At 42.0% G+C, this 11,875-nt stretch overlaps 1 protein-coding gene across 2 annotated transcripts in view; it reads left to right on the top strand.

Moving 5' to 3' along the window:
• Positions 1 to 4,817, top strand: part of adarb1a (adenosine deaminase RNA specific B1a) — a 29,187-nt gene extending 24,370 nt beyond the window's left edge. For both annotated transcript variants that reach the window (XM_084323128.1, XM_084323129.1), the window contains exon 9: positions 290 to 4,817. In XM_084323128.1, coding sequence (XP_084179254.1) covers positions 290 to 466 — 177 coding nt within the window. In that variant the 3' untranslated portion in view covers positions 467 to 4,817. The remainder of the gene's footprint in view (positions 1 to 289) is intronic.
• Positions 4,818 to 11,875: the final 7,058 nt, after the last annotated feature.

Below are 11,875 nucleotides of genomic sequence, written 5' to 3' on the forward strand. Positions count from 1 at the left end.
GGCACCTTGCATGGTTGCCTCTGCCGTGAATGTGTGAGTGAACAAATTGTAAAGCGCTTTGGATAAAAGCTGCTATATAAATGCACCATTTATATATATATTTTTTTCTTTAATGGAAATCTCTCTCTCTCTCCTCTCCTCTCTCTCCCTCTGTCTCCCTCCTCTCTCTCTGTCTCGTCTCTCCCCTCCCTCTCTGTCTCTCTCCGTCTCTCTCCCTCCCTCTCTCCTCTTTCTCTCTCTATCTCCCTCCATCTCTTTCTCTCCTCTCTCGCTCTCTCTCCCCCCAAAGCTCTCCTCGACGCTGAGGATCCGAGTGGTGAAGCCCGCCACGTACCACGAGGCCAAGCAGGCGGCGGAGGAGTACCACTCCGCCAAGCTGACCCTGATTAAGGCGTTCCACAAGGCGGGCCTGGGCGCCTGGGTGAAGAAGCCCAGCGAGCAGGACCAGTTCTCCCTCGCCACCTGAGTCGCCGCGTACGCCAGGGAACGACGGGACGACGACAAAGAAATGCATAAATAAAAGGGTCAATTTGCTTGCTTTTACTTCCTGGAACTAACTTTGATTTGCCAGGAGACAAAGTCCTACGTGGAACTGGTCTGTCTGAGCCTGCGGTGGGTGACGGAGCACCTCTGGCTGGACTGGCGTCACGGAGGAGGTCTGCATGGTGTGCTGCTGAGAGGAGAGGCACCAAATACTGACTGTCCAGGATATTCTAATTTATGCTCTGTATTTTGCATTCCACTCTAATTGTATTTTATTATTTTAATTTTTTTATTTAATTTTTTATAACCCTGTGCTAGCTCCCCCCCGGGCCAGTAATAATGTCGTTATCGTCGCTTTTAAAAAATGAAATGAAATCACGATTGTTATAATTTGACAGATTATGCAACTTTATAGAGAATGAAAATGTAAACAAATTTTGAAGTTGTGAATTGAAAGCTTCACACATTATTGTAAGTATATGATTTAGTTTGCCTGTATGATTATACCAAATTCCATAGGAAATCAACAGTATGTTAAACGTTTTTTGCTGTCGTTAAAATATTTTTGCTTTCCTCCTCCTCCTAGATTCCATATGGTGTGATAACTTGAGAATGTCCTCTTGCACTCTTAAAAAGCGTTGTTTTATTTAGTTTTTAACCCTACTGTAAATTTGAAGGTATTGCACTGACACAGACCTGTTGTGATTCATAGCAAAAGTTTTAACCTAGAAATTCCGCTCGTATGAATCTCTTCTATTCCTTTTTACGGCAAATGATACACATAAAATACTAAAGAATATAATGTTAATACTTTCTGTGTGCTGAATGACAGTAGTAGTTAGGTCTGCGTTTGCACACGGATGGTTACGTCAACATTACCAGAGGTGGGACTGAGGATTCGCTTGACTAGAATTGATAAAAGACTCTGTATGACTCGAGACGTTGAATTGAGATGGATGACTCGAAAATAACTCATTTGACTAGATTGAGTATGAATGTTATCTCAACGGTAATCAATAGAAGAAAAAAGATATTTGACACAAATTAAAATAAATCTGTTCCATTAAGGGGCAGGAGCTAAAACAACAAAGTCAAATGACACGCGTGCACTTGTTATGCGCGTAACAGTTGCACGCTACGCTTGTTATGCGTGTAACAGTTGCATGTTACAGAAAGGTCTGCTGCGAACACATAGCTGCCTGCCGTGGCTCTGGAGGCATCCTGATGCGTTGTGATTGGAAAGGTTTAAGGATTTGAAAATAAGTTCTGTCCAAAGTCAACGGCCACCTATTGGTCCTTTTAAGAATTGTGTTGAGGAGGAGCAGCAAGAACTGACACAACAGTCACAACATTCAAAAACACACAGACAGGCCTTGACCACATTCACACGGCAGCCATTACCAGAACGCAGGTAGAAAGGAATCCCAACCTGAGCGTGAGCCAACAAGACTGCAGCAAAAAATGGCCACCATGTGAATATGGCCAATGTTAATGTTCTCCTGAAACGTTACTAAGCTAACGTTGCATTTTAGCTAACAGAAACTAATTATTAAATCGGTAAGATTCATGCTCTATGGTTTACACACTGACTGGAGCAGTTTTGGTTAATGATCAAAATAAAACTCAACCATGACCAACTGTCTTTCAGTTGAAATAAATATGGAAACTGGAAGATCATTAGAATGTCACGTGACTTGTCTTGTGAACGACTTGACCTGAGCGACTTGTGATAGGGCTGACCTTTGAATTTGTTTTGGAATTCGAAACTTCGGGGCAGATATTCAATTTTAATTCGAAGCTTTGAGATAAAAAAATTTATTATTCGAAATTTTATTTTCATATTCGAATCCCATGCCCATCGAACGAAGCTTTGAAGTATTTAAGACAGCCCTAACTTGTGACTCGTCTTGCTTGACTTCATTCTAAACACAGTAACTCGGGACTTGGCTTGAGACTTGAAGGTTAAGACTTGTGACTTGCAAAACGTGTGACTTACTCCCACCACTGCTACACACACACAGTTTTTAAACTTAGATGATAGAACAGCGTGGCTCAGTGCTATGCAAGCATGCCTCTTTCCCCATCTCGATGTCCTGTCTCCCCAATGTACAGCTCTCCCTACTGTTCTGCATTTTCCTGCATTTAAAAGCGCATTTTTGACTCAAGCTCTGTTGCACTGGTAGTATAAAGCAAGAGCGAAATCTTATGCAATTCAAGTTAAATGAACACTTCTCAATGTGATCGTCCATATGCAGTCATTTACAGCAGAGCCAAAGCGCTGCAACTTTTGTCTGGCTGTATCTTTTTAATTTTAATTTTTTATTCCATCAATCCAGCCACTATCGAGGTCGATCAATTCTGTCAGTAGAAGTCGCTCTTAGACGTTGCCTGGTAACGGGACACGAGTGTCGACTCGTAAGATGACCTTCGAGTCACACAGCCCCCGCTCCCCACCGAGTCTCACCAAAGATGATGTCAGTATCATGTCAACATGTCATTTCATTTGGTTGTTCTTTTTATTTGGGACAATTTTAGTTTGACCCCCCCCCCTCCCCAGATTTCTACCTTCAACGTATTTCTTTGTGGTTACCGTGTTAAAAAAAGAAAAATGACAAAAGAAAAGAAAAATAAATGTTTCCTGGAATTTCTATTTATTTTATTTTCTTTTTAAATTTTTTTTGAATGATCAAGATTTTATCTACACGCTTCTGTAACCGATTTAGTGTAAAGTGTGACGTGTTTATACAACCTCTTGTGTTTTTTGTTGATTCCATTGTGGATGTCTTCGTGTCCGTCTCCCTCCCCCCTCCCGTTCTCGTACTTTGTGTCGCGACATCTAATGTTTTTTTTTTTATTATTATTATTTTTAGAGCTGTGAGAATCTCCTACACCTCTGTCTTTTAACCTCAACCTCTTCGATCATACAACATGATCATCACACTGTACATAATAACTTATATAGTTTCAACGTAGCCTGAATTGTCCTCTTCTAAGAAAAAAAAAACGAAAGAAAAAATACTTTTTTTGGAATGTCCATCCTTGGGTTGTTCTGAGGTTGCTAATGTGTGTGTGTGTGGGGGGGGGGGTTAAGAAGAAGAAAAACCATGCGTGTTTAACTTTGAGGACGTGCAAACAAAACCTTTTCCTATTCAGAAACCATACCTTGCTTTAGGCTGAAGTACCTCAGCATTTTTTTGGAGGTACCGGCCTAATTACATTTCTACAGGACGTGCCATTGGCACCTTTTTAAAAAGGGGACCAATAATAACTACCTTTTATTTTTATTTTGTTTAGTTTTTTTCTTTCTTTTTTTACTTGAGGTGAAGCCGATTTGAATGAATGGGAAGGCTGTCTTCTTTTGTCCTTTCTGACCACTGTGTCGGCGATGGAGGCCCCGGGCGAGGACGTCTTCGCGTAGTCGTCTTTCTTCCAAAGTCGGCATCCTCCTACACGGTTGGTGACGACTTTCAAAAGAAAATACCCGGTTTCCGTGTGACAGTGGCGTGGGTGAAACACTGGAGAAGCCTGGTGTTACTGTTCCACTGCGACTTGTTCATGAGATCCAGTAATAAGACAACAACTTGTACAAAACGACTATCTCTGTGTTAATATAAGACAAATATATATATCGTATATTTTACCGGCTCGTAAATGGGTCGTGGTTGATCGGTAATATCACGCTTTTCCAATGTTCCAAACAACTGCCGCTGCACGTAAATTAGGCATTTTCTTTTGAAAGTCTTCATTACCGATGGTTACAGGCAGCCATGTTGGAAGAGAGATATCTAGAGTATGCAGACATTCAGCACGAGGCCTCCGTTGATTGGTTGGTTGAGCCTCTGCAGTCCTGTACGGGTTCATGCACTTTTGTTATTGACTCGCCCATGTAGTATATCCAGATTGAATAATGAGGTCTAATGCATGAGCTCTCACTGTAAAGCATGAAGAAAAGAAAAAAAACATAAAAGAAAAAGATACATCAAAAGCAGATGAATTTAAAAGCATACATGTAGAAATATGAGAAAAGTCTGATCTCTGAGTTAATAAAAATGCTAATATACTGTAGTCGTTTTGTATGGCTTGTCTTTTTAAAGTTTTTAAAAGACTTGGTGGAATCGAAGAGTGACTGTTGAATAGTGCTGCTTCCTCCGAGACCGTGTGAAACCATGCGACGCCACCAGTAGATCGATGGGGATCCGTCACCTTGTTTGTAGAGCTATAACTATATTCTATATTATAGCTATGGATACAATACCATGGTCATTTGACAGTAAGAACCTTCCGTTCAAGATGCAAAAAAGAAATAATCTTTCCATCCATACGTTCCCGTTTTATACCGTGGTGAATATGAGTGTTATTTCGGAATGATCCGGGCTAATTCCTGGGAGGCCGCAACATGTATTATACTAAATCCATTGGCGTTTTGTCCCTACACACGCTATAATAAAAAAAAATCAAATGGATATGATAAGTATTATGTTTCATCATGAATGCATGAAAGGGGGGGGGGGGTAGTTTTTTGATGCTTTGATCGCCATCAACGGCATATGTTGTGTACTAACGTTAAACACACTGTCGGATCGCATTGAAAACATGCTTGGATCAATGCAAGATTGATATCGTATAGCCCTTACCTTGACTAGGATGTACCCCAAAAAGAATATTCCAATTATCTGATCGCCATTCCAAGTATTGATGTCCATCGTGTCGCCAACATAATCCACCACACATCATGAATCTGGAGTATTTGATTCTTGTCTTGCCCGGAGAAAAATAGCCGACCCGGGCGCGTGTATATTTTCCCTAACGCACTTTCACTTCTGCGTTCGGGTTCCGTGATCTGATTGGCCACTGACGTTTCTCTCAGCGCCAATCGCGTAACGCCTAGTTATATCACTGGTTAAGCTTGGCAACTCTTTCGAAGTTGGTTATGGTTAGAGTTTGGTTTAGAGCAGGGCGATAGACCACCAGCCCTGATTCCAAACTCTAACCTTAACCAACTTCGAAAGAGTCGCCAAGCTTAACCAGTGATAGAACTAGGCGTTAGCTAGCTAGCAGGCTGTTAGAGGCATAACTAGGCGTAACGCGATTGACGCTGAGAGAAACGTCAGTGGCCAATCAGATCGCGGAAGTGAGAGTGCGTTAGGGAAAATATACACGCGACCCGGATGCCTATTGCTTATTAACAGCGGAGGAGTGCTGCCGAGTGCTTCCGCGTTTTCCCTGATTGGCTGCGACACGGCCGCGGAGCGGAGCGGCAGAGCTTGCAGCATTATGTAGCCGTAATCCGCGATGATTTTCATTCGAAGCTTAGCTCACCTGGCAGCGCTGCGATCCTGCGGTCCGTTGGTGACAAGTTCGAATCCCATCAATTTTTTTTTTTTTTTAACATGTATTCTTTCGCCGGTTAAGGTTAGGCATGGAGTTGGTTAAGGTTAGAAGGATTAAGTTTAGGCGCTGTTAAGGAGCTGGTTAAGGTTAGAGTTTGTCTTAGAGAATGGCAATATTCTTTCTATGGTTAAGGTTAGGCATGGTTAAGGTTAGGCATTGTTTCGGAGTTGGTTAAGGTTAGAAGGGTTAAGTTTAGGCGCTGTTAAGGAGCTGGTTAAGGTTAGCGTTTGTCTTAGAGAATGGCAATAGACAGCCTATTTCCGCGCTGCCGCGGTCACATGGTCACATTGTCACATTCTTGCACTCCTCCGCTGTTAAAAAGCAACACGCGACCCGGATCCATATAATCGATGCACAGCCGAAGATAAAAGTTTTCAAAGGGTGCTCGATACCGCCGCCTGGGAGGGTCTGGCCGGTACTGCACCTTCGGAGTCCCAGTAGCGTGTAGCTTATTGCCAGCGGAAGAGTGCAAGAATGCTTCCGCATTCGTCACCAGTACGGATATGCGCCTTTCCTTTCGCCCCGCTCAGACAAATGCATGTAGTACATTGCAACACAACGCAGCATTTCCGCGTACATTGCAACGAATCACTTGGAGTTTGAAAGTGATATCAGAAGAAACTACTCAACCTCGGCTGTCTTTAACTAGCAGGACGCTAGTGGGCTAGTCGCTAAAATATATATCGTTTTATATATAATTGTACCAACACAGATATTAGGCAGTACACACATTGTCCTGCAATACATGTACAGTGAATGCACAGCTACATTCGCCATATATTTCTATCGCTGCTGCGGTCTACAGTGAAAAATATTATTATTATTATTGTAAAGATTATCATTACAATCGCAGCCTGGAGAGGCAATGTTACAAGTGTACGAGGGTTGTGTGCAAAGAGCACAGCCTCTCAATTTGCACAACGTGCACAAAATAATAATTGTAATGATCTTTACAATAATAATAATATTGCATTTCACTGTAGACCGCAGCAGCGATAGAAATATATGGCGAATGTAGCTGTGCATTCACTGTACATGTATTGCAGGACAATGTGTGTACTGCCTAATATCTGTGTTGGTACAATTATATATAAAACGATATATATATTTGAGCGACTAGCCCACTAGCGTGAAGGGGCTCCTTTCCTCAGAGCAGCCCGCTTGTATCGCCACGCTCGGCGCTGCTGCGATGGTGCAGGAGGTTGCCTCGCTAGTGGGCTAGTCGCTCAAATATATATATCGTTTTATATATAATTGTACCAACACAGATATTAGGCAGTACACACATTGTCCTGCAATACATGTACAGTGAATGCACAGCTACATTCGCCATATATTTTTATCGCTGCTGCGGTCTACAGTGAAATGCAATATTATTATTATTGTAAAGATCATTACAATTATTATTTTGTGCACGTTGTGCAAATTGAGAGGCTGTGCTCTTTGCACACAACCCTCGTACACTTGTAACATTGCCTCTCCAGGCTGCGATTGTAATGATAATCTTTACAATAATAATAATAATATTGCATTTCACTGTAGACCGCAGCAGCGATAGAAATATATGGCGAATGTAGCTGTGCATTCACTGTACATGTATTGCAGGACAATGTGTGTACTGCCTAATATCTGTGTTGGTACAATTATATATAAAACGATATATATTTTAGCGACTAGCCCACTAGCGTCCTGCTAGTTAAAGACAGCCGAGGTTGAGTAGTTTCTTCTGATATCACTTTCAAACTCCAAGTGATTCGTTGCAATGTATGCGGAAATGCTGCGTTGTGTTGCAATGTACTACATGCATTTGTCTGAGCGGGGCGAAAGGAAAGGCGCATTACCGTACTGGCGTGCGGTGACGAATGCGGAAGCATTCTTGCACTCTTCCGCTGGCAATAAGCTACACGCGTCCCAGTATGCCTTTTACAGGCAACATACAGCTCCATTGAATAGGGTATTAAAATCAGCACTGAACGACTTAAGCCCGCACTGAAAGTGTTAAGTGAATTTAGAGACCTTACATCATAAGACTGTTGGAGTGCTGTTAGAGACCTTACATCATAAGACTGTTGGAGTGCTGTTAGACCTAACATCATAAGACTGTTGGAGTGCTGTTAGAGACCTTACATCATAACACTGTTGGAGTGCTGTTAGAGACCTTACATCATAAGACTGTTGGAGTGCTGTTAGACCTTACATCATAAGACTGTCTGTTGGAGTGCTGTTAGACCTTACATCATAAGACTGTTGGAGTGGTGTTAGACCTTACATCATAAGACTGTTGGAGTGGTGTACAGTATATGTTGTGCTAAATGAGAGGAGACTTGATTTCCCAAGACATCTACATTCCTTGTCAGGTTGGTAAATGTGAGATTTCTGAGACCTTGTTTTAATTAAAGGTCTCAGAAAGCATAAATAAAGTGCTAATCGACCACAGGAAAAAAGGTACATAATGTACGTTATGTTATAGCCATAAGTAATATATTTACTTGTGGTATAAGGGGTGTAAAGTACTTGAGTAATTGTACTTCGTTACAATACTTAAGTACTGTTTTGGGGGATTTGTACTTTACTTGAGTATTATTAGGTTTGTATACTTTGTACTTTTACTCCATTACATTTCAGAGAAAAAAAACATACTTTTTACTCCTTACATTTAAAATGCAGACCTACAAAGTACAAATCTCACAGGTCCAACCATTTTAATTAGTATATTTTAATTGTTTATCTGGCCGAACTAACGTTAAAGTTATTAATCCTGCGACCGCAGGTAAACAGCCAATCAAATCCCCATCAATGGAAAATGAACCCGCCCATACTATGCTGATTGGTCCTAGAAAAGCGGGGATCTTTGATTAAACACCTGCTATCAGAAGAATAGACAGTCAGATCCGCATTATGCTGTGGTTAATATTGTGATATTATTCAGGGTACTCCAGTATTCTGTCTTTAATATTGTGATATTATTCAGGGTACTCCAGTATTCTGCCTTTAATATTGTGATATTATTCAGGGTACTCCAGTATTCTGCCTTTAATATTGTGATATTATTCAGGATACACCATTCTGTTTTTAATATTGTGATATTATTCATGCTGTGATGTGAATGCCGTCCATGTTAGTTTACCTTCAATGGAGAAGTGAATTCAATCATTTTAATGCAAAAAAAGTGTCCTCTGTTCTTTCATTTCAGCATTGTCTATCGCAGAACACATTCCATTGTGGGCAGAGTGTATGCTTGGTTTCATTCCAGCCTTGCCTAAACACCAGCTGAAGATTTCACTAATTGGCTCACCTCTTCAACTAACTCACCTGGTGCAATGTATAGTTTAAATGAAAACTTGGCCCACGATGGAATGAGTTTGAGACCCCTGGTCTATCCCTTTCAAAACAATTTTTACTTTTACTTTTGAGTACTTAAGTACATTTAAAAGTAGGACTTTTTTACTTTTACTCAAGTGTGTTTTTAGCCAGATACTTTGACTTTTACTTGAGTCAGATTTTGAGACGGTACCCATACTTTCACTTAAGTATAATTTATGGGTACTTTTTACACCCCTGGAAGTGATATATTTACGTTTTGTATCGGCAAAAGTCCAAAAGAAACGGAGAGACGAACCAACGATTGTGGTCGCAAGCGAGTGCCATCACCACTAGACTGAACAGCAATATATGATTATGGTTTGTTTTAACGGTTATGGTTAAAATATTAAATTAGGGTTATGGTTAGTTTAAGGCAGTGGTTCCCAAAGTCGGGGTCGCGACCCAAAGGTGGGCCGCGAGCAGCCACGGGTGGGCCGCGAGATGATTAAAAAAAAAAAAAAAAAAAAAACATTTTTTTTATTTTTTATTTTTTTATTTTTTTATTTTTTATTTTTATTTTATTTTTGTCAGGCCACTGAACTTAGAAGCAGGCCAGGACAGTGTTTCTAGTTGTATTCTAAAATTATTTTCTATTGTATTCTAAAATGTGACTATATGGTTTTATATTAACTTAATAAATAAACAAAAACGAAAAATCGACTTATTTCAACGAACATTTCAAACTAAATAACAGATTATGCACATAAAACGCTGAAAACAACCGAAGCAACAATAGTATTTTAATGAGGCTATTATAATTATCATTATTATTTTGCAACAAGTTAGCCCTCTCATAAATAGCACATATAAATGAATAACTAACTTGAACTAACTTAATAGGATTGAAGTGATATTTGGCTTAAAAAATCGGTCACCTGGCAAAAAAAAAAAAAAAAAAAAAGCCAGACGATGTGCATTGGGCCGCGGCTCTCTGACGCCTTATTTTCTGGGCCCCGGCCTGAAAAGTTTGGGAACCCCTGGTTTAAGGTACCGATAACTGTGATTATGGTTATTGGCCTGGGCTTTTTCCCTTCGTGTTATGTATCACGTCAACGTGGGAATTGTATGTTTAGACATATTTTTATATATGTATATGGTGTATTGTGAATGAGGTACACTGGGGAACATAAGACTATCTTCCCCTGGTCTACATCCCTCTACCAATTATGGTATTGAGGCGTGCTGCTTTGTACCCATTCTGCGATCTGTTAATACGATTTTCAATCGATATTATGTCAATCTATATGTCATGCTGGCTCGCGCCGTGTATCACCTGTTTGCCTGTAGCTGTTCCGCAACCGTTCCTACTTCCGGGGTAGGCCTGATTGGCCCCGACAGGCACGTGACCCGCCGCGGCCACGCCCCGCGGCAGCCCCAGGAGCAAGCGCGCTACTGCTGGAGTTCGCTTCGCCTTTCACATCGCTGCCGTTGGCGAAAGCAGGATGAGAGCAGGATGAGAGGCGAGAACGTAGATTTCGCTGTGTATCATTTAATCATTTAACATTTGAAAGGCATACATTGTTGTCATACAGAAGTACAGAATACTTTTATCCAAAATGCTTCTTACTGTTACACTGTTAGAGACTGTGCAGTGCACGGCTTTAGTCTCACTCGAGTGAGGAAGACCGCTGGTTCTACAACATACAGCGGTGTGCTCTTCAGAATGTACCGGGAGAAACGTTTACTGTACCCCGCAGACATAAGCGTCTCACAGGGCTGAGCTGTGCACGGCTTTAGTCTCACTCGAGTGAGGAAGACCGCTGGTTCTCCAACATACAGCGGTGTGCTCTTCAGAATGTACCGGGAGAAACGTGTACTGTAACCCGCAGACATAAGCGTCTCACAGGGCTGAGCTGTGCACGGCTTTAGTCTCACTCGAGTGAGGAAGACCGCTGGTTCTCCAACATACAGCCCGCTGGTTCTCCAACATACAGCGGTGTGCTCTTCAGAATGTACCGGGAGAAACGTTTACTGTACCCCGCAGACATAAGCGTCTCACAGGGCTGAGCTGTGCACGGCTTTAGTCTCACTCGAGTGAGGAAGACCGCTGGTTCTCCAACATACAGCCCGCTGGTTCACCAACATACAGCGGTGTGCTCTTCAGAATGTACCGGGAGAAACGTTTACTGTACCCCGCAGACATAATAAGCATTAGTTACGTTATTTCTGACAGAATTAGTCATTCATTTGTCTGCTTTCGCCAACGGCAGCGATGTGAAAGGCGAAGCGAACTCCAGCAGTAGCGCGCTTGCTCCTGGGGCTGCCGCGGGGCGTGGCCGCGGCGGGTCACGTGCCTGTCGGGGCCAATCAGGCCTACCCCGGAAGTAGGAACGGTTGCGGAACAGCTACAGGCCACCTGTTTAGTAAAGTGCTGCGCGGGGCCATACGGTGTGTCCACATTCCCCACTCGTGTTCAGGAGGTCGGGGAATGATATGAGGGGCCGTTTAGGACATATACCGTCACTGTCACATATACATATTGAAATGTGTCTCGTATGTCCACACTCGTCACTCGTGTTATGTAATAGCACGACGACGGGGAGTATATATATATGGTAAATTGAAGATGGGGTGCCCAGAGGAATGAGACTATGTCGTGCCCTGGGCTACATCCACCTGACAATTGTGTGTATTGAGG

The sequence above is a fragment of the Notolepis coatsorum genome (assembly GCF_963971535.1).
Source record: "Notolepis coatsorum genome assembly, chromosome: 1".
NCBI classification, from domain to species: Eukaryota; Metazoa; Chordata; class Actinopteri; order Aulopiformes; family Paralepididae; genus Notolepis; species Notolepis coatsorum.